The sequence below is a fragment of the Bos indicus x Bos taurus genome, chromosome 9, assembly GCF_003369695.1.
Source record: "Bos indicus x Bos taurus breed Angus x Brahman F1 hybrid chromosome 9, Bos_hybrid_MaternalHap_v2.0, whole genome shotgun sequence".
In the NCBI taxonomy this organism is placed as follows: Eukaryota; Metazoa; Chordata; class Mammalia; order Artiodactyla; family Bovidae; genus Bos; species Bos indicus x Bos taurus.
Window position 1 is genome coordinate 96,837,671 of NC_040084.1, and position 26,621 is coordinate 96,864,291.

Consider the following 26,621-nt stretch of genomic DNA (forward strand, 5'->3'; position numbering starts at 1 on the left):
AAATTGCCAAGGGATACAAAGTTAGGAGAGGTTCGATTAAGATGCCTGGGCTGACTCCAGAGCCATGGCACCTCTGTTCTTGGGTCTGTACAGATTCAGAGTCAGTCAGCTTTCTCTTGTCCTCAGATAGTCTCAGTTCTTTAGAGAAATCGTAAACATTTTCGGATGAGTAATTGCTTGCCTTGGCTGCAAAGAAATAAAACAGGTTGAACGTCTAAGGTTTGAAGGTGAGTCATGAAGGTCTTAATAAATAATGAGGCATTATTATATCCGAGTAAATTTAGCCTTCTCCTTTCTTCCAGTTTCGCAAGCTCAGACAGAAAGTTGTGTGTTTAAAGGCCATCTCTCCATCCTATTTCCAACTTTGTTTGCTTGAGTATATGTGGAAAGTGAATGTTGCTCAGTCATGTCTGACTCTTTGTGACCCCATGGACTACACAGTCTATGGAATTCTCTAGGCCAGAATACTGGAGTGGGCAGCCTTTCCCTTCTCCAGGGGATCTTCCCGGCCCAGGAATCAAACCAGAGTCTCCTGCATTGCAGGTGGATTCTTTAGCAGCTGAGTTACCAGGAAAGCTTCTATATGTATATGAAAGTGTGACTGTTATTGACCTTGGAGAGTGGCCGTAGGGCAAGTGACACCCTGTAAACCTTGCGTCACAGGGTGGTGCCCCTTTACACCAGGGATCGCCTGTTCTAGGCGACTTGCAGACTCGGGTTTCTTGTCTCTGGGTCTTGCTGTCCTCTCCCTGGAATCTTGTTCTGTCCTGGGGTTAGGGCTTCTGCTCTGGGCCTTTCATTTGCAACCTTCCAGACTCTTTCTCTATCCTTTAGAGCTTTCTCCTCCTTTGTTATGAGCGCTCTTGATGCCTCTGGTTTTCTGAGTAAGAAACTCTGTCCCATTGCCCCCTGCCCCACTGGGGGCATAGACACAGGTGGTCATTCAGCTTTAAGTCTGAGCCTGCCACCCTCTCTGCTGCAGGCAGATGTGGACCTCATTGGCACGTGTGCTTCGGTCCCTGTGCCTAGGTTGCCCATCGCCCTGCTCAAACACCCTTCTTTCCCCCTTGTTTCCCTTCTAAATGCAGCTCATTATTGAAGGCTTTGTTTATGTCCCACTTTCTCCGTGAATCTGACTGCTCTGGATTCCCACCAGTCATGTCTTTCACTGTCTTTGGCTGCTCCAGGTCTTGCATTTAGTTGGTCCCATTCAGTTTAAATCTCAATTGCCCTGTGTTTGCTTCCCATAAGCTACCCTGGCTCCTGGTGGCTCAGTGGTAAAGAATCTGCCTGCCAATTCAGGAGACCCAGGTTCGATCCCTGGTTTGGGAAGATCCCCTGGAGAAGGTAATGGCAACCCACTCTAGTATTCTTGCTGGGAAATCCCATGGACAGAGGAGCCTGGTGGGTTACAGTCCATGGGCTCTCAGAAGAGTCAAACATAACTTAGCAACTAAACAACAGCTCTGAGCCATGTGATAAGCTCCCCATGGAGGCAGAAATGAAGCCTGAGCTGGTATTCCTCCTGCCCTCATCTGTGGGATGCCAGCACACCACTGGAAGCTTTGAATACTTATGATCAGTTTCCATACCTGCAGCTCATCATGACGGCTCACACAGATCAGAAAAGCAGGAAAATTTTGGTATGTCCAAATAATACCCAAATAATGCTATCAGATCATTTAAAGAAATTTTTGTTAAAACTAGAATTAATAATGACATGCTTCCCTCTCGTGGAGATCCAACCCAAATGATTTTCTTTGTGATTGCAGTGTTTTAAAAATATTTATTTGTTTGGCTGCTCCAGGTCTTAGTTGCATCATATGGAATCCTTGGTCTCTTTGCAGCATGCAGGATCTTTTTAGTTGCCACGTGCAAGCTCTTATTTGCAGCATGTGGGATCTAGTACCTCAACCAGGGGTCAAACCCAGGACTTCTACACTGGGAGTGTGGAGTCTTAACCACTGGATCACCAGGGAAGTCCCTATGAGGACAGTATTTTAAACCATTAATAGGCTCTGTGATGGCAGCTTGTTGATTAGAAATGGAATCCATCCATGGGATCAATGTGTGACTGGCTGGTGCTAAATGTAGCCAGAGGCACCCCAAACCTGGTGGTCAAACCAAGGGTGTACGTGATGTTGATAACACTGATGAAGCGTTTGTTGGCTGTTGATTTCTAACTGAGAGCTGATGAGGAATGGCTCGATTCACAACACATCCTGAGAAAGTCAGAGCAGAGGCACTCAGGGCTGATCATTCAATTCCAATGACTTCTGTTTCTCCCACAACAATACAGAGAATGGATACTGTTTTTCATGGCCGTGGCCGGAGTCAAAGACCGTGATGTCCTCTCAACTTAGACTCTCTTATGTGAGAGTTTGTTCAAGAGGACGAAACAGCACGTCTATGGAAAAGTCCAACTCTCTGTCCTGTTTATCCTGCTCTAGTCGATGCAGTGGATTTTTCACCTACATTGAAGGTCCTCAACACAGACTTTTCCAGTGTCTGAATCTCAGCCTTATCTGGTTGCCAGACATTGGGCAGAAGAAAGCATGATGTGTTGCGGACAAGTCCAGGCCCTCGCCACCCAAATATTTCAGTTTCTTCCCCAGGGAGTGAGTCTTTGAAACTGATTGAGACTTTGAAATACTTGCTTGGTGGAGGATGGAGAAGGGCACTCCTCGTGCACTAGGAAAGAGGCAGGGGTCACTCCCTATGGCTTCAGGAGCTGGCAAGCCCCCTCCTGAACTCCTGCTTTTTGCATCCTTACAGTATTTTCACCTTACTTCCTCCTTTTGACCTTTGTGTATTGAAGATATTCTGTTGCCCTGGTTCTAAGAATAATTTAGACATCAAAACTTGAGCATGTATCTGACAATGACCTGATTCAGCATTTTATCATTACAACTCAAGTTGACATAATGTCTGTTTGGATTTTAACATCTAGGAAAAGCTAAGAAAAGCACTTGGTTGGAAGCCCTTTGAAATGATCTATGGCATTAGATGGCCCCCCATCTAATGGCACCCCACTCCAGTACTTTTGCCTGGAAAATCCCATGGATGGAGAAGTCTGGAGGGCTGCAGTCCATGGGGTTGCTAAGGTCGGACACAACTGAGCGACTTCCCTTTCACTTTTCACTTTCATGCATTGGAGAAGGAAATGGCAACCCACTCCAGTGTTCTTGCCTGGAGAATCCCAGGGACGGGGCATCCTGGTGGGCTGCCGTCTCTGGGGTTGCACAGAGTCGGATACGACTGAAGCGACTTCGCAGTAAAAATAATTTTAAATGTGTACACTTATAAAAAAGGAGATGCTTCACTTGTTCTTGGTAGATTGCCTTAGGACAGACATAAATGTTTGTGTCTTTGATTCAGGTAGTTCTGACAAGAGATGGGTTTTAGGTCTCCCTGGAAACTACAACAAAATTTTAGTACTTTTTTTTCAGGAAAAAGTCCTTAGCCTATAACATTCATTGGCGTCAGTGCCTGCCAACCTCTCTTTAGACACAAAAACATCTCAGACCCAGAGCTGTTTGGGCAGCAGACAGCGAGCTCAGAACTGATTATGACACACACTCCCCAGGAGGCAGGGGTTTGCCTCCCAACTGTGTGAGCAAGAGTCAATACCAAGCCCTTCAGTCTTGTGACTGCAGTGTCGGTTCCCAGTGCTGGAAACCTGAGTGAGTGTGTGCATGTGTGTGTGTGTGTATGCGCACACTCTCACGCACATGCATTTCTTTCCAGGTATGTAATTTGTTTAAATTAATTTACTTTATGTTTTTGGAGCGCTTCCCCTGTAGCTCAGTTGTTAAAGAATCTGCCTGCAATGCAGGAGACCCGGGTTCGATCCCTGGGTCGGGAAGATCCCCTGGAGAAGGACATGGCAACCCACTCCAGTATCCTTGTCTGGAAAATCTCATGGACAGAGAAGCCTGGTGGTCTGCGGTCCATGGGGTCCCAAAGAGTTGGCCACGACTGAGCGACTAATACACACACACACATGCTTTTGAAAGATAGCAGGCTCCCAGTCATAAAAAAAATAGAGAGAGAGAGAGAGATCACGTATATAAAGCAGGAAGGGTTGGAAAAAAAAAAAAAAAGATGTAGATTTTAGCTGTTTTGGAAAAGCCAGAAAAATAAGGAAGAGACAGCTCCTGCAGACCCCCTGCCCTGCTCCACAGCATCTCAGAGCCTGGGGGTCCTGTCCCTTCGCCCCCATGGAGCCGGGGAGTGGTTAGAAGCACTGGGCGTGCAGTCACGCAGCTGTGTCTGACTCTTTGCGACCCCATGGACTGTAGCCCACCAGGCTCCTCTGTCTATGGGAGTCTCCAGGCAAGAATGCTGCAGTGGGTTGCATGCCCTCCTCCCGGGGATCTAGTACTGCTTGTGGTCGTTGCTACAGCTGGAGCCAGTGCTGCCGCCACCGCTGCCTCCCTCCTCCTTCTCATCCTGCACCAGCGCCCCCTACTGGCAGAACCTAACCTGGCCCTGCTGGCCCAGAACTCTGAGAATGGTAGTTTGCACTCCCCCAACAGAGTGTTCTTGCCTGGAGAATCCCAGGGACGTCGGAACCTGGTGGGCTGCCGTCTATGGGGTCACACAGAGTTTTGGACACGACTGAAGTGATTTAGCAGCAGCAGTAGCAACAGAGGATGCGATGGTCGGATCATCAACTCCATGGACACGAGTCTGAGCAAGCTCTGGGAGTTGGTGATGGACGGGGAAGCCTGGTGTGCTGCAGTCCCGGGGTCACAAAGAGTCGGACACGACTGAGCAACTGAACTGAACTGAACATCTGTAATACAGAGCAAAGCATAGAAGATGCTCCATATGTGATCCAGATGGTATCATAGTGCTTTAGAAAATAAGTTATCATAGCACATTAACCACTTAAACATTTAAATTAATTTTATTGTCATTGGAAATATGGAAAAAACATTTTTTTTGGTAGCTCCTCTTATGGGAGAGTTAAAAATGTCATCAATTTTATATTAAAGAATACTTTTTGTGTATTTAAAAAGTATTTAGGGGCATCTTAATTCACACAATTCAAAAGGAGCTAAATATGTTCATTAAAAGGCTTACTCTTGCTGGGCCTCGCTGGGTCGTACTGGAGAAACATTCCTATATATATGGCTAATCCAGGTGTCTGAAGCTCAGCTGGAGGAATCAGCTTCTACTGTTTGGGAGTTTATATTTGACATTGGCTGATATCAGCATATTTTCTGAGTCAGAATGTTTTCTCTGGCAGTTAAATCTCCTGTTTGATTTCTGAGATTTTACATACTTTAATTCTAATTGCATTCTTTACATGCTTAATTCCAATGAGAAATTATTTCAGATGAATAATCACCTGCAAGTTTACTTAAAATGAAATTGTCGTGCCTTGAAAAACCAGCACCTATATTGACGATAAATCCCTTTTAAGTTACAACTTCTATGCCTATATGTGTATTTTCTTACTTCTTTGGGGGCCTCCCTGGCGCCTCAGACGGTAAAGAATCCACCTGCACTGCAGGAGACCCGGGTTCAATCCCTGGGTCGGGAAGATCCCCTGGAAAAAGGAATGGCACTCCACTCCAGTATTCTTGTCTGGAGAATTCCAGGGACAGAGGAGCCTGGCGGGCTATAGCCCATGGGATCGCAAAGAGTCAGACATGAGAATCTTACTTCTTTGGTCTCCATAAATCTTTTCAGTAGCTCTATGAAGTGGGACACCTACTACTGCCCCGAGTCTTCTTTTTTCCAGCTTCTTTTTTTTTCAGCCACACTTAACCAGTTTAAGTGGTTAAAATGCTAAGATAACTTAGTTTCTAAAGCACTATGATGCCACCTGGACCACATATTGAACATCTACTATGCTTTGTTCTATATTTCAGATGTTGGAGGAGCGCAAGCTACAAATCAGCTTCCAGCGTCTTTTTTTCCAGCTGTATTAGTCAACAGGTCATACATTAGCTATGGGACCAAGACAAGAACTCAGGTTCTATAAGTAAATATTGCAGTTTGCTTATGAATATGTATCTATAAGACCACTCATAATTCTTATCCCAATAACATTAATTTTTGTGTCGCACTGCCGTCTAGAGCAGTGCTCTTCATGTTGGGGCAAGCGTGCCATTTGCCTCAGGTGTGAAGAGATGGTCATGCGGTGGGGGGTCTGGATTCTTCAAAAGGAATCAGCTTTCAGAGCCTCAGCTCACACATGTCCAAAATGGATGTCTGAGGATATGTCGCTGATGAGGATAAAGGTCTTTTCTTAATGTCCTTCCCCTTTGCAAAAGGACTCCTACCTCTCTCCCATCTTACTATGATGTACTGACCTGGGGTTTTAAAACCTGTGGGGAACCAGTGGGGCAATTTGGAGTACTGGTAAGGAAGTAACTAGGAAAGAAAGCAAATGACCTGAATGATTTGATTGAACACCTTTTTATAAGCCTGGTGGTTTCCATTTCTTTTCTGACAGCAAGACTGGGAGTCTTAAATGGCAAGTTGGCTAACAGAAAAGTTAGAAATGATTTTATTGATGGATTGTTCTGTGAATCTTGGCATTGAGAAAGAAGCAATAAGAATCGGGTAACAATCCTGTAACAAAACTCTCTCCATTCCCATTAATTTATTTATACAGATAAGTTTTCTTGGCATATAAATTTTTAAAATGAAAAATCAGGAATAGAATTGATGTTGAGCCCTAACTCATTCTAGTAAGAAACAACCTTCAACCACAGATTTCATGAGCTAGCTGGAAAACCCCGAGCTTTCTTAACTTTATTCTAGAAACGGGGAGGTGCATTTCCAACAAAACTTTACTCCTGATAGGACTTGTTTTTCAAGATTCATCTTATCTTACATGTTTATATCATGTTCTAAAAGTAACTAGAATGTAACCCCATCAGAAAAGATTCTAATATTTAGAAACATTATCTCAGGACAAAAGTTAATTGTCAATTTGTATACATAACACAATATTTTCTATATAAAATATTAGGATATATCCATGTGTGAATGACACTAAGAATTCAAAGAGGAGAAAGATTGGGGTCAAATTTTAGACTATTGCAGAACTTGTTTTCGCTGGATGATGGTAGGTGTCACATGGCTACAGTACTGTACTGGGTACTGTTGGGAGAATGATTTTAAAATGTCAGCATTTACAGTGTACTGAAAATTCCCTCGATGGCAGATAGTGAAACTGATAAAGAAGACACATATCGCTGTAAAAGCATCTATGTGATACACTTAAGAGTTTTTATTTAAGGAGCATGTGAGCAAAAATGTTTAAGGATACAAAAGATCAGGTGTTTTGAGGAGGAGCATTGCCATGGATCTCTCATGGGTTTTCTTTGTCTCCCCAGTTTGACCTCGTGTGTGTCAACGCTTGGATGCTGGATCTCACACAAGCCATCCTGAACCTGGGCTTCCTGGCCGGGGCGTTCACCTTGGGCTATGCAGCGGACAGGTAGGCATGGGTAAGACAGCCACTTCACGTCTAAAAGATGGTGTATACCTGTGTAGAGGAAGATGTTTCACGTTAACTATTAGGAAGCTATGCTTTCTACATTTGGAAAAGAGTCTTCATGCCCCCACTCTTGATGCTGAACACCTGTTTGGTTGGACTAATTCTTTCCTTCTTCTTAAACTGCATCTGCTTATCCCTTGAACTGTACAACCCACTGGGGCTGCTCTGCTTGGGTCTGAACACGTCTGAGAGCGAACACAGACCAGCAAGGCAGTGACTTTGTGTCTGGGCCGAGGGCTGGCTTGGCTGGACGCTCTGGAGATAATTCCATGCACTTCAGTAACTCCCTAGTTGTGGTTTGATTGATTTAGTCATAAAGTCAGCCCCTTACAAATTTGTTTCATTCAATTTAAAAATGGTCACCCCAGCTCAGGAGGGTCTCTTACAGAGCTGCCAACAGCAATTAATTAGCAAATTCCAACAAAATGCCCCAAATCCTGTAGGCAATTGGTCGTTGTTTGACCAGACCAAGACTTCAAAATGGGTAGAACCTTTGGTTTCTGCTCCTTCATCTTCTTTTTCTTGAGCTGTTCCCCAGCCCTCCTCAACATGAGATGTCTCCCTAATCCTCTGGGGGTCTGGTGCTGTTCCCCCTCTCTTATCTGTGTCTTTCCTACTTCCTGCTTCCAGCCTTTTCGAGTCATCTTTTCTTCCTTAATCCCCTCTCATCCCCCACATCACTCTCTCCCCTAGGTGGCTGCCATTTGGGTTTGCTTTTTAGGATTTCAATATGTATTTCTTTCATTTTGTTGTTTCTCTTTCTAATTTAAACATTAGGTTTTGCTTCTGCGTGTTTCTCTTTTACAGTCAGTAAAGGTATCTTCAAACTACAGTAAATCAGCTACTGGGGGAGGTGGGCTTTTCCTACTTGTATTCCAGGAGGGGCTGGGCTCCTGACCTCGGAGATGACCTGGTGCTCTGGGGAGGAAGACAGAGTCGTGCATGTTCCTTTGCCCCGCCTAAGGGCTGACCGTCTTTCAACTCCTTCAATCTCACAGTCTTGAAGGAAAGGACAAGAAACAATGGAGTAGGTCACCTATCTGTAAGGGGCTTCCCAGGTGGCTCAGTGATCAAGAATCTGCCTGCCAATGCAAGAGATGCAGGTTTGATCCCTGTTCAAGAAGATCCCCTGGAGGAGGCAGCCCACTCCAGTATTCTTGCCTGGGAAATCCCATGGACAGAGGAGCCTGGCGGGCTACAGTCCATGGAGTTTCAAAGAGTCAGACATGACTTAGTGACTGAGCAAGCATACATCCAAATTCCTGGCCCATCATAGGTACCTCTTATATTTATGGAAATATTATTATATATCCAGGGCATTTCTAATCCAAGGTTTGAAAATGGTGTGGCTTAAATGAAAAGCCAATGCATACATTAATGGCAGATACCTGGATATTCAACACGAAGGACTCTATCTTCCTTTTCCCTGCCTCCCCTTCTGCCCTGCAGTATTCTTTCCTGGGAAATCCCATGGATGGAAGAGCCTGGAGGGCTACCACCCGCAGGGTCACAAAAGAGTCAGACACAACTTATCAACTAAAGAACATGTCTGCAGGAGGACAGTAGGAAAGGCAGAGAATGAATTAAAGTAAATTCATTCAAAAGTGGTAAACTGAGACCACTTTTATCTCCACTGTGAAGCAAGAAACTGTGTGAATTTGATGGAAATTTCTCAGGAAATTCACCCCAAGTTGCATGACTGGTGTATGGTTGAGCCAAGATGGAAGGCCAGGCCTCTTGGCCGCCATGACCATTTCCGCTTCTTTCTGTGCCTCTCCTTCTGACTCCACCCACAGAAATGCTAGGAAGTGTCCAAGCTGCCACCAGGGAGATCGTATGGGAGAAAATATTGTGGATGAGGGCATGAAGAGATAGAGAAGCTTATCTCTTTTGGAAACTGCAGTCCCAAAGGATGCATCCTGTGCTTTAAATTTCATAATGTCACTTCAGAGGCATATGTTTTTATTTGCCCAAGTTTTGCTATAAAGCAAAACGTAGCACTTTCCATAATCCTTGACATAGTGATCAGGAACTTCTAGGAGACAAAAGTTCTGCACTTGAAGTTCTTTTAACAACACTTACAATGATAGTCTTCTCATCGTGTTGAAAAAAACGTTTAAGGTAATCTCTTCCTCTTTGATTCTCAAAAAGGTACGGCCGAATAGTCATTTACTTGCTATCGTGTTTCGGTGTTGGCGTCACTGGTGTCGTGGTGGCGTTTGCTCCCAATTTCCCCGTGTTTGTGATCTTCCGCTTCCTACAAGGCGTGTTCGGAAAGGGGACATGGATGACCTGCTACGTGATCGGTAAGACCTGGCTTCGTCTCCTGGTGTGTTTGAGAATCAGGGTTTGGGGGTGAGAAGTGCGGCTGCTCAGCCTTCCTCCGGCAAGTCTGATGCCGCTTCACTCCTACTGCAGTGGTTACTCCTGCCACATAGGAGGGTGAGAGACAAGCCGTCGAGTCTTTAGAAATTAAAATTCCCACCATTGTATTTGGTATATATTATGTACATATGTGAAAACCAAATATGAAATATCACAAAAAACTGGGGTGAACCACTTTCTAGCACTTTCTAGTCATACTGTTGTTGCATGCTTTCTCACTTTGCTTTCTTCTTTCTTTTTCTCATTTATTTTTGGCTGCACTGGGTTCGCGTTGCTGTGCGTGGGCCGCTCTCGAGTTGCGGTGCACAGCTTCTGTTCACGGCGGCTTCTCTGGTTGTGGAGCGTGGGCTCCAGGGAGCTTGGGCTTCAGTCGTCGCAGCACATGGACTCAGTAGTTACAGCTCGTGGGTTGCAGGGCGCAGGCTCAGAAGCTGTGGCACCTGGACTTAATTGACCCATGGCGTGGGGGATCTTTCCAGATCAGGGATCGAACCGGTGTCCCCTGTATTGGCAGGCAGATTCTTAACCACTGGACCACCAGGGAAGCCCTTGCTTTGCTTTCTCAGAGATTAATTTTAGTTCCTTGAAACATTTTAAAAGCATTTTCCATATATTTCTGTAACACAGTGTGAGCTAACATTGCTGTGCTCCCAAATATTATTCCTTTGATTCTATTCCTTGCACACAAGTGGAGCACTTTTTACCACACAGGAGATACGACCTGAACACGAGAGCTTCATTTGTAAAGCTTTGCTATCTTCTATACCCAGAAAGATGGGCTTCTGAAGAAAAACTTCTCTTTGCTCCTTGCTCCTGTTACTGGAGAAGGTCCTGGCTGTTCTCTTTCCAGTCGTGTCTGGGATGGGCACCTTCTTAGAGTCACAGTGGATTTGTGACCAGGGAAACATGAAGCCTTTTCTTGGATTATCACTCCAGACCTGTGGGCTTCCACTCTCTTCTGTTACTGCCAGACGATCCCTCTTTGGGGTGCCCACTTTGGGGATCTTTTGGATCTTTTTCGTGGGTGGGGAAGAAGAGAGAGAGCTGGGGGCCCTAATGCTTGATGACCGGCATAGGCAGGGTAACTTCTATGAAGCGTTTTTAAGGAAACCTCAGTCTCAGTGAATTTTCCTAGTTGTGCTCTTAGGACAGCAGTAAGGGAGCATACCCCAGGATGATCAGAATGGAATTAGGGGCAGATAGAAACCAATAGATTCCATATGCAAAGCAGGAGCTGCAGGAGACACGGATTCAGTCCCTGGATTGGGAAGATCCCCTGGAGAAGGATATGGCAACCCCCTTCAGTACTCTTGCCTGGGAAATCCCATGCACCGAGGAGCCTGGTGGGCTATAATCCATGGGGGTGCAAAGAGTCAGACAAGACCGAGTGACTGAGCATGCACTGGATTTGACCAGAGGGCTTGGGAGCACAGTGAACACCGCACAGTATCCTGGTGATACTGACGGACGGGTGTAACAGGTGTAATGTCTTTGTCTCTTTCTTTGTTTTAGAACTGATATTGAGCTTCCCTAACCTCTGTGTTTATTTTCCTTCAGTGACTGAAATAGTAGGTTCAAAGCAAAGAAGGATTGTGGGAATAGTGATTCAAATGTTCTTCACCCTTGGAATCATAATTCTTCCTGGAATCGCCTACTTTATCCCCAATTGGCAGGGGATCCAGCTAGCCATCACACTGCCCAACTTTCTCTTCCTCCTTTATTACTGGTAATTTGATTTTGGTCATTATCAAATTTATTCTTACTCAACAGACACTTAGAATGAATGCTTCTAAGCAAACATGGACATAAAGGAGATTACGGAGACGTCTAACATCTCCAGAAATGGGCTTTGAGAACTTCTAGAGAATTTTCAGAGGTTATTTATTGATTGATTTTTGGCTAATTCTTTTTATTAAATTATAAAATTCCGAAATACATTTAAAGTAGAGTATTAATTATGTTTTGTTATTTTGTAGCATTTTTAGGAAAACCATGAGGCAACAGACTGTACCTGCCAGTATTTCAACATGCAGTTTAAATGCAGTGAACAAGATTGCTTCTCTGTATATTTTACTAAGCAAACTAATGTTACTCAGGAGTTCTCAGGGGAATGAGAAAATGTTAAGAGCCTCAGAAAATTAAATTATCAGAAAATTATAGGTGTAGGCATTTGATTCTTGTTATTTTAATATTTTAATTATTCCTCTAATTTAATTTTAGTGTATGAGCAAATCAGTTTACATAAATCAGGTTCTCAACCTTTTCCTAAATGCTCATTAAATCCCAATTCTTTTCTTCTATGTAATTGAGGACGTGTATTCTAATATAGCTTTCTTGCAAAAGCAATGTAATATTGATTTATTTTGTCATGAGCAATGATTCAGTTGTCCAGTGAGCATTTTTTCCTTCCACTATAAGCTTGCAAAGGTAATTTACGTTTCAGAGAGCTAATTCTAAGCTCTCAGAATCTTCTAAGTATGTATCTAATTATAAGATCCATTTTGAATGAAACTCAAGTCATAAACTTTTGAAATTCACAAGTGTAACTCAAGAAAGACTTCTTCTCATTAGGGTTGTTCCTGAATCTCCCCGCTGGCTGATTACTCGGAAGAAAGGAGATAAAGCCTTAAAAATTCTGAGGAGCATTGCCAAATGCAATGGGAAATACCTCTCGCCAAATTACTCAGAGGTAATTTTACATATTACTGGTAACAAGTCTTGTTAAAGTGCGTGAATTAATTTCTCACACACGTATCATCAAACATCTGACTAATCATTGATAATTTGACTTAAAAAAAGAAAACCTTGGGAGGAATCATAGAAGTAATTGCAGAGTAACTATAGTGTTATAGCTGAAGTGAACTGGTCATTTAGTCCATATGTTAATAGTTGTACCAAATTACTAGATCTCATAGTAATTAACCATTCATTCACCTTAATTGCACAAACTATAAATCTTTTCTTAACATTCAATTTTAGTCTAAAGTTTTGTTTTTAAATTTAGTCTTGCAAATATTATCTATGTCAAGCAGAGCTTGGACAAAGATGTAATGTTTCAGCCTTTAAACTTATAGATGCTAGGCAGTCTGCCCTCCCTCCCATCTTCCTTTCCATCTTTCCATCATCCCTTCCCTCAGCAAAGGCATTTTGGATCCCTCTGTATCACTGCATGGAGAGAAAAGAGAGGTGATGTATTAAAAGCTCATTCTTGGAAGATTCTCAATATGCTGTTGATATATATATATATATATACATATATATATATATATATATATATATATATACACACACATATATTTGAAACAATGCCTGAATAATTAGAGAGTAGCATCTAAAAAAAGGATTTTGCTTTAGAGGCAAAGACTCAGTGGATGCAGAATAACAGAAGGATTACTATAAGAGGATATTTAAGAAGAATTTTTAATATTAATATTGCTAATGTTGTTTTCTTTTGCAGCATTCAGTTTGTTTAGTTAGAAAAGTTCTGATAAAAATGGGTTTTGTGGGTTTTATTGTCAACTCCTTAGCTTCGTAGCTCCCTAGAGCCTGGTCAGGTATATTTGGATTTCTGCCTTCTTTCACTCGTACTTAAGTGGCAAGCAGTGAGCTCTGTGTTTACAAAGGTTTCAACGGACCAGTTGTCACTGTTGAAAGCAGATTCGTGATGAATTGGATTGGCCAAAAAGTTCACCTTACAAACCCCAATGAACTTGCTGGCCAACCCAATACCTTGAGGTTTGTTGTTTAGCTGCTCAGTCATGTCAGACTCTTTGAGACCTTATGGACTGTAACCCACCAGGCTCCTCTGTCCATGGGATTTTCCAAGCAGTAATACGGGAGTGGTTGCCATTTCCTTCTCCAGGGGATCTTCCTGACCCAGGGATCCACCTTGTGTCTCCTGCATGGGCAGGTGGGTTCTCTACCACTGAGCCACCTGAGACACTCACCTTGAGGTTTACAGATCATAAAATAAATGGTAAAGAGAAAACATGTCTGTTGACCATGAAGACAAGTCGATGCTTGTCATTGTTTGAGTACATTTCAGCTATGCTTTTAGGGGAAAAGTCATCCCACTGCCTCTCAGCTTGTAGTGGTCATGCAAGCTGTCGGGCTTCACAGCTGGATCAAATGTATGGTACTTTGTGCTCAGTTTTAGTGGCCAAATGAGTATTTTTGCTATTCATGCAATGAGTACAATGAAGGCATTGCGCATGTCGTCCCAGAGCGTAAGGTCTAAAGCAAGGTTTTAAGACTATAGAAAAATAATATGTCCTCATGGCTTATGAAAGGATGCCGCATTAACCAGCCACATCACGTGTTACATGAGTCTTTCTGAGAGGCCCTGGGATGGTTCACGAGAACAGCTGCTGTTCCATGTCCTGTGAGTGTCCAGCCCAATGCTCACTGACTCGCTTTGAGTTCATGAGCAGGCTAGCAATCATTTCAGCAGGGAGATACTTAAACACGCTACATGGTTTTGGTTGTGAAAGATCATGAACTGTGGGTTTGGTGACTTCCAAGACACTGGAACTCTAGTTTTTGCAGTTAGATGATTTCCATTTAAAAGTCAGATTTGAATTAAACTTCAGTTTCTCTGGGGAATTGACTCCAGCATCCTGACTACCAGTGTAGGCTTAGGATCCTAGTTACTGATCATTTTGGTTGATAAGCCTCTCTGGTCTTTTTAATCTGTAGGTTCACTCTTGTTTTTCTAGCAGCTTTGGGGGTGGAGAATGCTAGGGTTGAGATCTTAGTTTACAGATCAGAGACTGAACCCAAGACCACTGCCTTGGAAGGCAGATTCTCAACCACTGGACCACCCGGGAAGTCCCTTGTTCTTTTCACATTGGTTGCCTACATTCTCAAAAAGTAATCAATACATTGTGGATTATGGGTTTTTTAAGCCTGCTTATGACCTCCTGGATTTATACATACTGTGTATGTTCGGTCTTTTGTTTTTGTTATTATCCTTATTGATGCTCAAATCGTCCCTGTCTTTGGACAGATAAGGTTCATCTTCCTTGGTTCCTGAGTCTGTCTGCCACACCTTCAGTAGTTTCTGAATGCTTCCTTGCTCGTTAGCATCATGAGATTTTCCAAGCTTGTCTTGTAAGCTCCAGTCTCATGCTTATAATCACCTGCTTGTCAAAGGGGGCTTCAATTTTTTAAACAAATGTCTTCAAACTGATCCTGTCCATCTCCAACCATTAAAAATTTTACAACATAAGCCAGAAGGCAAAGTATTATCTTTAAAAAGAAAAGGAATTTTGCATTTCAGTTTAAAATACCTTACTATAACTGATCAGTCAAATTATAGGCCAAACCATCTTTTTTTTTTTAATTTCAGAGATCTTAATGTTTCCACAAAGCTTGGTAATACGCAAAATGTCTCTTTCATTACTCAAAAATACTGGATAATAGTGCAGACATTTGATTTGAACTCCAATACCAGCATCAAAGCAGGATCCCATTATATTTTCTGAGTGGGGGAGAATGCTGTCAGTTACTCACATTTTGGTGACTCAAATGATTGTTGTCCATGTCAATGTTAGGGTCACCTTGAAACCTTATGTTCACATAATCACTTTACACCTTCAGAAACATTTCATTGCTTTAGCTGGTATCCCTGCTCCATGGCTATAATGCCATCAAGGCACCCATGCCCACTTTTCACAGAACCTCTCTTCTTCGATAAATCCTGACTTTTGGAAGAAGTTATTACCGAGTACATGACCCTATCCTCCAAGACCTATCCAAGTCCTGCCTCATCCTAGGGGCAGACATTCTAGGCTGCGGTGAAGCTAGAATGCATTAGAAAGAATCTTCTGGAATGCAAAGCTAGCAGCTGTACCTTCCTGTCATCACAAGAGCTTCAGCCACCTCCCAACCCTAGCCTATTCATCACTTCTTATAGGCCTGAGAAGCTGAAGTGGTAGGGGACAAGTTCAGAGCAGAATCTGTAAAGACATCGTGAGTTTCTGACCTCTCTCTTGCTCTTTCCATCTGCTGCAAGATCAGGACATCCCAAACTGGAGCTGTTCCTTCAGCGTGGGTCCAGAATGAGAAGAGCTACAAGGTGGAACAGCTGACCTAGGGCCTAGATATGGAATGTGGCCAAGAAATCATTGTTTCCTCAGTAAAAACTGTTGTCGGCTAAGTGTGTCTCAGTATGCTACAGAGATTTGAGGGTGTTTGTTTCTGCCGTCAAAGCTAACTAATGTAGCTGATCATAACAGTACTGGTTCAACTGCCAGAGTGGAGTTTAGTGATCCAACACAATTTTTGGCTATCTAGATGACACTGGATTGTAGTAGATTAGATTGCTGTTTGACATAGTAACATCTTCCCCCTCATTTCCGGGGAATGGAAGTACTTCCTGGCTCCATTGATGGTGGTCACAGCAATGTAACCTGCTTTGGTCTCAGATGGGTGGGGTGTATAGCCTGCCCTTCGATTTTGGGGATTGGTCATTCAGATTGCTTTGTCAATGATAGGTGACCAGATGTGATGTGGTAGAGTCAGGAAACATGCTTGCATGCTTGGGCTTTGTCTCTGGGCTTCAGCCATCACTGTGAGAAGAATATTCCAGGCTCTCCTTCTGAGCATGCAGAAGACTAAGGGACATTTGGAGGAAAGCTGCTCTAGTGAAGTCTCCCGAAACCGGGATCAGCAATCTCCCAGGCAGCCCACAGATGAGTGAGCTCAATGAATGCTTATCGTTTTATATCATGATGCTTGTTGCACAGCATCATCTATCAGTAGTCAATGGATACCCTGATGAAATAGCCATTGTCACCTACTGACCTGGATTATACAACGACATCAGTAGTAACACTGGCAGCAGTTTTGGTTTCATTTTTTTTAAAGGATTTAAAAAAAAAATCCTTTTCCTAAAGACCCCTCTCTTCCCCCCTCCTCCTCCTCTTGTTTCTTAATGGGCTATGCTCATAGAAAATAGTAGGTTACAACTCTAGTTAACAAAGAGCTAATACTACAGAACTGAATATGTCCACATTTGTTGGCAATATAGTCATGCCTCTATTGACTCAAAAACCTGTAAGGCTTGATTGTAATGTCCTTATTTTTATGATGTGCCTATATAGTTCATTCGGAGAAGGCAATGGAGGAAACAACAACCCCACTCCAGTACTCTTGCCTGGAAAATCCCATGGACAGAGGAGCCTGGTAGGCTGCAGTCCATGGGGTCGCTAAGAGTTGTACATGACTGAGTGACTTCACTTTAACTTTTTACTTTCTTGCGTTGGAGAAGGAAATGGGAACCCACTCCAGTGTTCTTGCCTGGAGTATCCTAGGGACGGGGGAGCCTGGTGGGCTGCCATCTATGGGGTCGCACAGAATCGGACACGACTGAAGCGACTTAGCAGCAGCAGCAGCAGCATATAGTTCATTGCTCATAGCTAATCACAGCTTGTTGAAATGTAAGTATCAGATGTTACACTGATGCTCATCCATGCAGAAACACACTCATGGGCAGTTCCTATGGTGACATGTTTGGGTAGCTTTAAGAACTGGTACTTGAGCTTTCTGACCACAAGGGGACCATCATCGGTGTAAACAATCCCACTCTGATATATTTCCAAAATGGAATTTATTAAAACCTCATTAGAAAGGGTCAGGCTAGTTTTTCAATTACCTTGGTTACCAGAGAGACTTCCAACACTTAATAGCTGCCATGTAGCCTACATTTTAATGAACCATCACAGAAGCATCAATATTACTGCAGAGAGGGACTTTCCAGCTTTGGGAACATCTGTTTGTGACATTTCCTTTCAAAGGGGGTTTTTTATAAATGTAATTTTGGTTTTTCCAAAAGAGGAACCATACCGTGATTCCAGCTGTCAAGAAGCCCATGTGAGCTCTTTGACTTCATACAGAATAAATGATTTCATTCTACCAGCAAAGCCGTCGTCCTTAACATGACACATTAAAATGATTACTGTACTCATATATAGTGGAGCTATAGGTAACTTTGTTCTATAACCTTGTTCAGTATTTTCTAAGTCTCCTATAAATGTGTTATACTTCCATAGTTTAAAAAATAAGAAAGAGAAAAAAGTGATTACTGTAATATGATACTACCATGTTAGCTTTAATTTAGAATATTCTTGAATGCATAAAAAATATCAAAACACTTCATATACCAAAGATAAAATGCACCTTTGACGCTGAGAATTAATTTAACCATGCCCTTAGTTAAACATATCTTTGAAAATAGCCTGAGTTCTATAAATGGTGTATATTTTAATGGATTGTTCTAATTCATTCCCGTGTCTTTAATGTTTTGAAAATAAGAAGATATTACATAGCATGGGGAAAGTATTTGTTGCAATCCTTAAAAAGCCATAAACGCAGCACCGAAGGACTGTTGAGTCCAGAGTGAGTTCCTTTCCCAAGTTGAGTGATGAAACAGTAAATTTCTTCCACTAAAGGAAACTGGACCTAAAAATCTTCCAGGTCTGAGGACTCTCATTAATTGGTACAGATCTCTAGGGAGAATGTTCCAGAGCATCCCATGGCTTTAATTGAATGAGAAATCCAAGTCACATATCCTTTGATGAATGAGATTTCCGCCCTGGAGCGCGCAAGGCAGATTTTCAGGGCACCTTCCTGGAGAGCAGTGTTTTGTGTGAGGAATCGTAGGAGACAGGCCTCTCCCCTCCCTGACACTCACCTGCCAGAGGCCCTCATGAAATAACCTGGCTGTATGCTTCTTGCTCTGAAGGCGTGAGAAGTATGATGTACATCAGAACTGTGAGAGAAAAGCACTCAGCATCAGTGTCATATAAATATAAATACGTGTGTGTGCGCTCAGTTGTTCGGTCATGTCCAACTGTGTGCAACCCTATGGACTGTAGCCCACCAGGCTCCTCTGTTCATGGGATTTCCCAGGCAAGAATACTGGAGTGGGTTGCCATTTCCCTCTCCAGGGGATCTTCTCGAGTCAGGGATCAAGCCCACATCTCTTGCATCTCCTGCATTAGCAGGCAGATTCTTTACCACTGTGCCATGTGGGAAGATACCCAGATAAAAATACAAATATATATCAAAATATATGTACATACAGTGACATCAGTCAGTCCCAGCGTCTGAGGACGTCTTTCTAACAAGTAATGAGATCTGCAGGAGCCAGGACAACTAATGGACTCAGATGGTGACCAGTAGGGTGCTCAATTGTCCTTGAGTGTCCAGGATCGGGAGATCTATAGGAAACTGAAGTTTCAAAGCTAAACTCAGAGACAGTCTCAAGCGAACAGGGTGAGTTGGTCACCCTGTTACTAGGCTGGTCTTCACCTTCCCAGCTGTGCCCAAAGGTGGATGCCAAAGGTCTTCAGTTTCTGGCTTCACCGTCTCTCCCAGCCCACCATGGACCCTGATGCCTACAAGAAGTCATGGGATGCCTGGCCTGTCTAGAGAATGGGACCTAGGATTTCCCGGTGTCAGATGCAAGCTGCGGGGCACCCCCTTTCCGCCAGGTGCCTACGGGCTTTCTCTTTCTTCCTCAATCCCTAGTTTCCTTTTAAACAACTAACTTTTCCAGCCTTGATCTGAAGGTCTGACATGAAGTGATATCCCTTCACACACACCTTACTGGTTGACATGCAGAACGCGGTACATATTTCATGTGTACAACTCAGTCCCCGGTTTCTTCTCTAGTTTTTCATCTGGACTTGAACTGTAGCTTGTTCCACTGAGGCCCTGGCCCCCGTTTACTTTCTTTTGAAAGTAGGATCGCTGCTTGTGTCTTTACTCATCCATCCATTGTCAGGGAGTCAGACGCCAGCCCTCTTGATCACTGGCCCCCCTGCTCTTTCTAGAGATGGCAGTGGCTGAGCACCTGTTCCAGGTGGGTCCCACACAGGACAGCAATGCCAGAGACCCAAGTGTCCCCTTCCAGCCACTGGCCTCTCCACCTGGAGGAACGTTCTAGATCCAGACACAGAACCAAAGCACTTGTGTTCAGCTGGTCCACTCTCCCTAAAGCTGAAATACCAGCAAACTCTCCAGGCAAAATGACGCAGATTACAACAGTAGAGGGAGAGTTCCAAGCTTTACATCACTGTGACAGAGTCCTGTCAGCTCCTCATTCATTGGTTATGTAATCTGGGAACCAGGGAGCCCTCCCTTTCTCCTTCTCCAAAGCTGACCCTTTTCCTTGGAAACCATAGTCCTTGTCTTCCAGCCCCAGCACCCCTGTGGTAACACAGAGAAGCATTTGCCTTTTCCTGGCGTAGCTCAGGCCCTGGTGGCATCACAAACAAAATTAATTCAAATACAAAACGAAATGAATAAGCCACACAGGCTTCTTTTATTCTGTTCGTATTGCTTGCTCTTTTTGGTGAGAATTGTGAAAATGCCTTATTCAATTACTTTCATTCTGGGTCTTTCTCTCTCTGATCGAATAGAGTGAGTGTGCATCTGTTCCTGCTTATTTGAACACTTGCCGGGAGAGCGGTCCTCTGCTACGGTCTCTGAAATCTCGCATCTGTGTGTGAGAGAGGAAGACGGCAGCTTTGTCAAGTGTTTTGTCTCTGCCATCTGGCCCCCCGCTATGTTTCTGGCAAAATCAGTCTCTGCAATCCAAATTCCTGTGCTTCCCTACTGGGAATAAATGAGAAAATCCTAGTTCTTTGTGAGAGTGTTCTTTGCTGTGGAGGCCGCGATGGGCACGGCTTCCAGAACCCTGTACACCCACTCCCCGGCAGGAATTTCTGGGCGCTAACTCTTAAACCAGAGCTGCTGTTGCCATGACAGTTCTTCAACCCACTAGGAAAACTGCCTTTCTTCAAGAACTAATCCTAAGAAGAGCGATGCAGTCTGAGTGAAATCATTTAAATTCTCCAGGGCTCAGTTGATTGTTGGTGCACACAGATTGTTGGTGTGCACAGACATGCTTCTTTGATGTAGATAACCATGAGAATATTGTGCTAAATCCTGAGGGAGGAAACACACTGGGAGCCACTTGTTTCAATCCCTAGAGATCCCCTTCAGGTGGATGGTATAAAAGGTATCAGGTGCTAGGTTTTTAGGGGCTAAATCTTCCCTTCCCTGGAGAAAATAAAAATTAATATCCATCTACTTTGGCCACGTGATGGGAAGAGCCAACTCAGTGGAAAAGACTCTTAATGCTGGGAAAGACTGAAGGCAAAACACTGAGATGGTTGGATGGTATCATTGACTCAAAGACATGAGTTTGAGCACACTCTGGAAGACAGTGGAGGACAGAGGAGCCTGGCATGCTGTGGTCCTTGGGGTCACAAAGAGTTGGACACAACGTAGCGACTGAACAACAACACCATCAACAAAAACAGGCGGCTGGATGAAGAACATCCAGATTGTGTTGGCATAGCAATGCTTCTTCATGTGGATACAGATACAGAAGGGACAAAGCCCATGCAATCTGGAGATGGCTATATTTCTTGGTTTAGAACAAATAATATGGATCTCTGCTGTCTTCATTTTTCTCTGAATCTGGTGCTTTTGGAGGAAAGGAAGTATAATTTCATGTACAAAAAGAGGACCTGATTGAGAGCAAGCCTTCCTTCTCCAAATAATGGATGTATGTTTCTTAAGGTGGCTGAATAAAGGAAGCTTTAAAGAGTGATGCTGAGTCACTTCAGTCGTGTCTGACTCTGTGCGACCCCAGAAACGGCAGCCCACCAGGATGCCCCGTCCCTGGGATTCTCCAGGCAAGAACACTGGAGTGGGTTGCCGTTTCCTTCTTCAATGCATGAAAGTGAAAAGTGAAAGTGAAGTCGCTCAGTTGTGTCCGACCCTCAGCGACCCCATGGACTGCAGTCTTCCAGGCTCCTCCATCCATGGGATTTTCCAGGCAAGAGTACTGGAGTGGGGTGCCATTTCCTTCTCCTTGAAGAGTGAAGATGTTCTTATATCCTTCCCAGGAAAAGAACTTAGGGAATGTTGGTGGAAATGGCTTGAACCAAGGACACTTTTATGCTAGAAGAGTAGATCTTTGTTACCATCCCTAGGAATATATTTGCTACTTGGAAGAAAATCAGTGACTATTCTAGACAGTGTATTAAAAAGCAGAGTTGTCACTTTGCCAACAAAGGTCTGTCTAGTCAAAGCTATGATTTTTTCAGTAGTCATGTATAGATGTGACAGTTGGACCATAAAGAAGGCTGAGCACCGAAGAACTGATACTTTTGAATTGTGCTGGAGAAGACTCTTGACAGTCTCTTGGACAGCAAGGAGATCAAACCAGACAATCCTAAAGGAAATTAACACTGAATATTCATTGGAAGGACTGATGCTGAAGCTGAAGCTCTAATACTTTGGCCACCTGATGCGAAGAACTGACTCATTAGAAAAGACCCTGGTGCTGGGAAAGATTGAAGGCAGGAGGAAAAGGGGATGACAGGGGATGAGATGGTTGGATGGCATCACTGACTCAAGGAACATGAGTTTGAGAAAACTCCAGATGGTGAAGGTCAGGGAAGCCTGGCGTGCTGCAGTTCATGGGGTTGCAAAGAGTCAGACACAACTTAACGACTGAACAACAACAGAGGACTGAGCATGGAGGGTGACTAGAGAGGAGCAGTCTTGCTAACACACTCCTGCCTCCCAGCAGATGTGATCTCAGCCCAGAGCTAATGGAAGAATTCTGTGGCAGTCTGCCCAGTGGGCCACTGATTCTTGGGAACCATCAAGTTACTGCCAAAGTCCAAAAATCCTTTACAACCAAGTCTTGTCTGTAAAAGGAATGAATACATCTTGGATCAGTTCAATTCAGTGGCTCAGTTGTGTCCGACTCTTTGTGACCTCATGGACTGCAGCACACGTCTTCTCTGTCCATCACCAGCTTCCGGAGCTTGCTCAAACTCATGTCCATCAAGTCAGTGATGCCATCCAACCATCTGATCCTCTGTCATCCCCTTCTCCTCCTGCCTTCAATCTTTCCTAGCATTAGAGTCTTTTCCAATGAGTCAGCTCTTTGCATCAGGTGGCCAAAGTATTGGAGGTTCAGCTTCAGCATCAGTCCTTCCAATGAATATTCAGTGTTGATTTCCCTTAGGATTGTCTGGTTTGATCTCCTTGCTGTCCAAGAGACTTTCAAGAGGTACTTCTCTAACACTACAAATGGAAAGCATCAATTCTTCAGTGCTCAGCTTTCTTTATGGTCCAACTCTCACATTCATTCATGACTACTGGAAAAACCATAGCTTTGATTAGTTCGACCTTTGTTGGTAAAGTAATGTCTCTGCTTTTTAATATGCTGTCTAGGTTTGTCATAGCTTTCCTTCTAGGGAGCAAGTATCTTTTAATTTCATGGCTGGAGTTACCATCTGAAGTGATTTTGGAGCCCAAGAAAATAAAGTCTCTCACTGTTTCCATTGTTTCCCCATCTATTTGCCATGAAGTGATGGGACCGGATACAATGATCTTAGTTTTTTGAATGTTGACTTTTAAGGCAGTTTTTTCACTCTCCTCTTTCACTTTCGTCAAGAGGCTCATTAGTTCCTCTTTGCTTTCCACCATAAGGGTGGTGTCATCAGCATGTCTGAGGTTATTGATATTTTTCCCGGCGATCTTGATTCCAGTTTGTGCTTCATCAGTCCAACATTTCACATGATGTACTCTGCATATAAGTTATACAACATCTACTTATGCTTCATTGACTATGCTAAAGCCTTTGACTGTGTGAATCACAATAAACTGGAAAATTCTTCAAGAAATGAGAATACCAGACCACCTTACCTGCCTCCTGAGAAATCTGTATGCAGGTCAGGAAGCAGCAGTTAGAACCAGACATGGAACAATGGACTGGTTCCAAATTGGGAAAGGAGTATGTCAAGGCTATACATTGTAACCCTGTTTATTTAACTTATATGCAGAGTACATCTTGTATAAATATGTACTATTTTCTCGGATGAAAACAGAAGCTGTTGTGATGGATACTGACTAATGAATTGAAAGGCATTATTAAATTCACAGTAAATCTGTGTTATGTTGAATTCTCAGTGAACAGAAGTAAAACCACAGTTGCTTCTCTGGTGGCTCAGATGGTAAATAATCTTCTTGCAATGCAAGAGACACAGGTTTGATCCCTGGGTCAGGAAGAGCCCCTCGAGAAGGAAATGGCAACCTACTCCAGTATTCTTGCCTAGAGAATTCCATGGACAGAGGAGTCTGGCAGGCTATAGTCAATGGGGTCTCAAAGAGTTGGACATGACTGAGCAACTGACACTTTTTCACTTTCCTATCATTTGGGCAACCATTAAATTCTTTGACATTAACCAGGAGTTCTCATACTCAATTAGGATGGGAGTCACTGATCAGGAAGCAGAAATAGCATTAGTTTCCATTTGTTGAACAATCGTTTCCTGAGCTCTCAGAGTTCAAGTTGTATGCAGTTCTCAGGAAAGCCCTCACTCCACAGAAACTTGATAAACAATATTCTTGATTAAAAAAAAAAAACTTCCAAGATTCATTCACTTTTTTGATTCAATAAAATAGACCCGCTTTTCTATATTCTGCTCTTTCACTGACATTAAGCACAAGTCACACTTGTGCAGTTGTAAGGGTTGAACAACTTGGTTGGTGTACAGTTGTTGCACCATTTCTCAAAGGCGAATCCTTGTTTTCTTTCCTGTTTATGTGTCAGGGCCCACACACCACTAACAGTTTAGATCTTGAGACTGAAAAAGGTTTATTGGACGAATGCTCAACATGATTATTTCTATGCCACCAAATACAATAGAGATTGAGTATTTGCTGTGTATGTTGATCAGTAGTAGAGTTTCCAGGCTTAAATTCTTCCCTCTGAAGCCTGGCATGGACAAATTTCACTAAAGACAATTCAAGTATCCACTCTGTGATTCATAACCGTGAACACGCTGTGTTTATACAGGCTGATCTAAAATTAGTGGGGAACAGACTTTGATGACCACGGAGTGAAGCATGGGCTTCAGTTCATGAAGCATTTCTTCCCACAGTTCTGTAAACTACATGGTACACTCGGGTGTCTAAAAACAACCAGCCTCTGAAGTTCAAGTCGATTATGATCATCGCAGTGAAAATATTTCATCAGGTCTCTAAATCTGTGTATCTGTGTCTGTTTGTAAATAAGTTCCTGTGTACCACTTTTCAAGCTTCTGCGTGTGAGTGATGATACAGTTGTCTCTCTCTCTCTGACTCACTTCACTCAGTGTCACAGTCTCTAAGGCCATCCGTGTTGCTGCAAATGGCATTTTTCTCAATCTCTTTTTTGGCTCAGTAGTATTCTGCTGTGTATATGTGCCACATCTGTTTTATCCTTTCGTCTGTCCATGGACATTTAGATTCTCCCCATGATCTTGGCTGTTGTCAACAGTGCTGCAGTTAAGATGGGGGTGCATGTATCCTTTTGAATTATAGTTTTGTCTGGACGTTTGCCCAGGAGTCCAGTAACGCCAGCTTGCTTTCTGAGTGTACCCACTGAGTGTCCCCCACACACATCTGGTACTCTCCTATTTTCTCACTCTGGCCAGCCTCCGGAGTGTTTTAGGTTGCACATCTCTGGTTACCGGTGAGGCTCAGCTCACTTTGTGCTTTGCTATTTGTGTTTCCCCTCTGTGGGCAGCCTCGCCGTATCCTGGCCCATGTATATTGAGTTTTCTGGGATGTTTAGATTTAATGGATTGGACTGTCCCCTTCAATTTATAGGATCACCTTTCTGTCCTCAATTTTACCCTGTTGTTGGTTTTAGACACTGCAAGTATCTTTCCCTCACTGTTTTAGTTACCCATTAACTTTGCCTGGTTTTTTTTTTATCATTGAGCAAAAATTCTTAAATCCTTAAATGTTTTGACACAGTCATATCAGCATATTTTTGCTTATTGATTGTTTTCTGGGTTTTGTTTAAGAAACCTTCTGCACCCAAAGGCCACAGACATTCTCCTATAAGCTTACGGCTCTAACTGCCACATTCAGACTTGAGTTCATCTGCCCTGTAGCCCCACTGCCTCTGTGAAGTAGGGATCCACCTTTATTGGTCTCAACCCTGAGCCAGTTTTCTGAGTACCAGTTAATAAGCAGATGCATCATTTAGTTTTTGTATTATTTATTTATTCATTTTTTGTTATGCTGGGTCTTTGTTCCTATATGCAGGCTTTCTCTAGTTGCAGTGAGCAGAGGCTACTCTTCACTGAGGAATATGGGATTGTGACCTTGTCATAAGGTTCTCACTCTTCAATCCAGGCTGTTCTAGCAGCCACTGCCTGGACCTGTGCAGAAAAGAGGAAGTTCCTGAGGGTCCTTCTTCAGCAAGTAAATGCTGACCAGTCCTTGGCAGATTCAAGGAGAGGGATCAATCATGCAGGCCAATCACCACAATCCCACCCCTGTAATGGGCTGGGGGAGGAGGAGGGGAACCCCAAATATTTGACAAACAGTACTTCTGAAATGAGTACCACCATCAGCTCAGTTCAGTCGCTCAGTCGTGTCCGACTCTTTGCGACCCCATGAATCGCAGCACGCCAGGCCTCCCTGTCCATCACCAACTCCCGGAGTTCACCCAAACTCATGTGCATCGAGTCGGTGATGCCATCCAGCCATCTCATCCTCTGTCGTCCCCTTCTCCTCCTGTCCCCAGTCTCTCCCAGCATCAGGGTCTTTTCCAATGAGTCAACTCTTCGCATAGATCTCTTTTAAAAAAAATGATTAAGAATACATAATTTAGGGGACTTCCCTGATG

General features: G+C 43.4%; 1 protein-coding gene across 1 annotated transcript in view; it reads left to right on the forward strand.

The window, feature by feature from the left end:
- The window catches only part of SLC22A3 (solute carrier family 22 member 3), a 98,805-nt gene that overhangs the window by 30,913 nt on the left and 41,271 nt on the right, over positions 1-26,621 (forward strand). The window contains exons 2-5 of the mRNA XM_027551986.1: positions 7,359-7,462; positions 9,674-9,828; positions 11,465-11,633; positions 12,479-12,596. Of these exons, the coding sequence (XP_027407787.1) occupies positions 7,359-7,462; positions 9,674-9,828; positions 11,465-11,633; positions 12,479-12,596 (546 nt within the window). The remainder of the gene's footprint in view (positions 1-7,358; positions 7,463-9,673; positions 9,829-11,464; positions 11,634-12,478; positions 12,597-26,621) is intronic.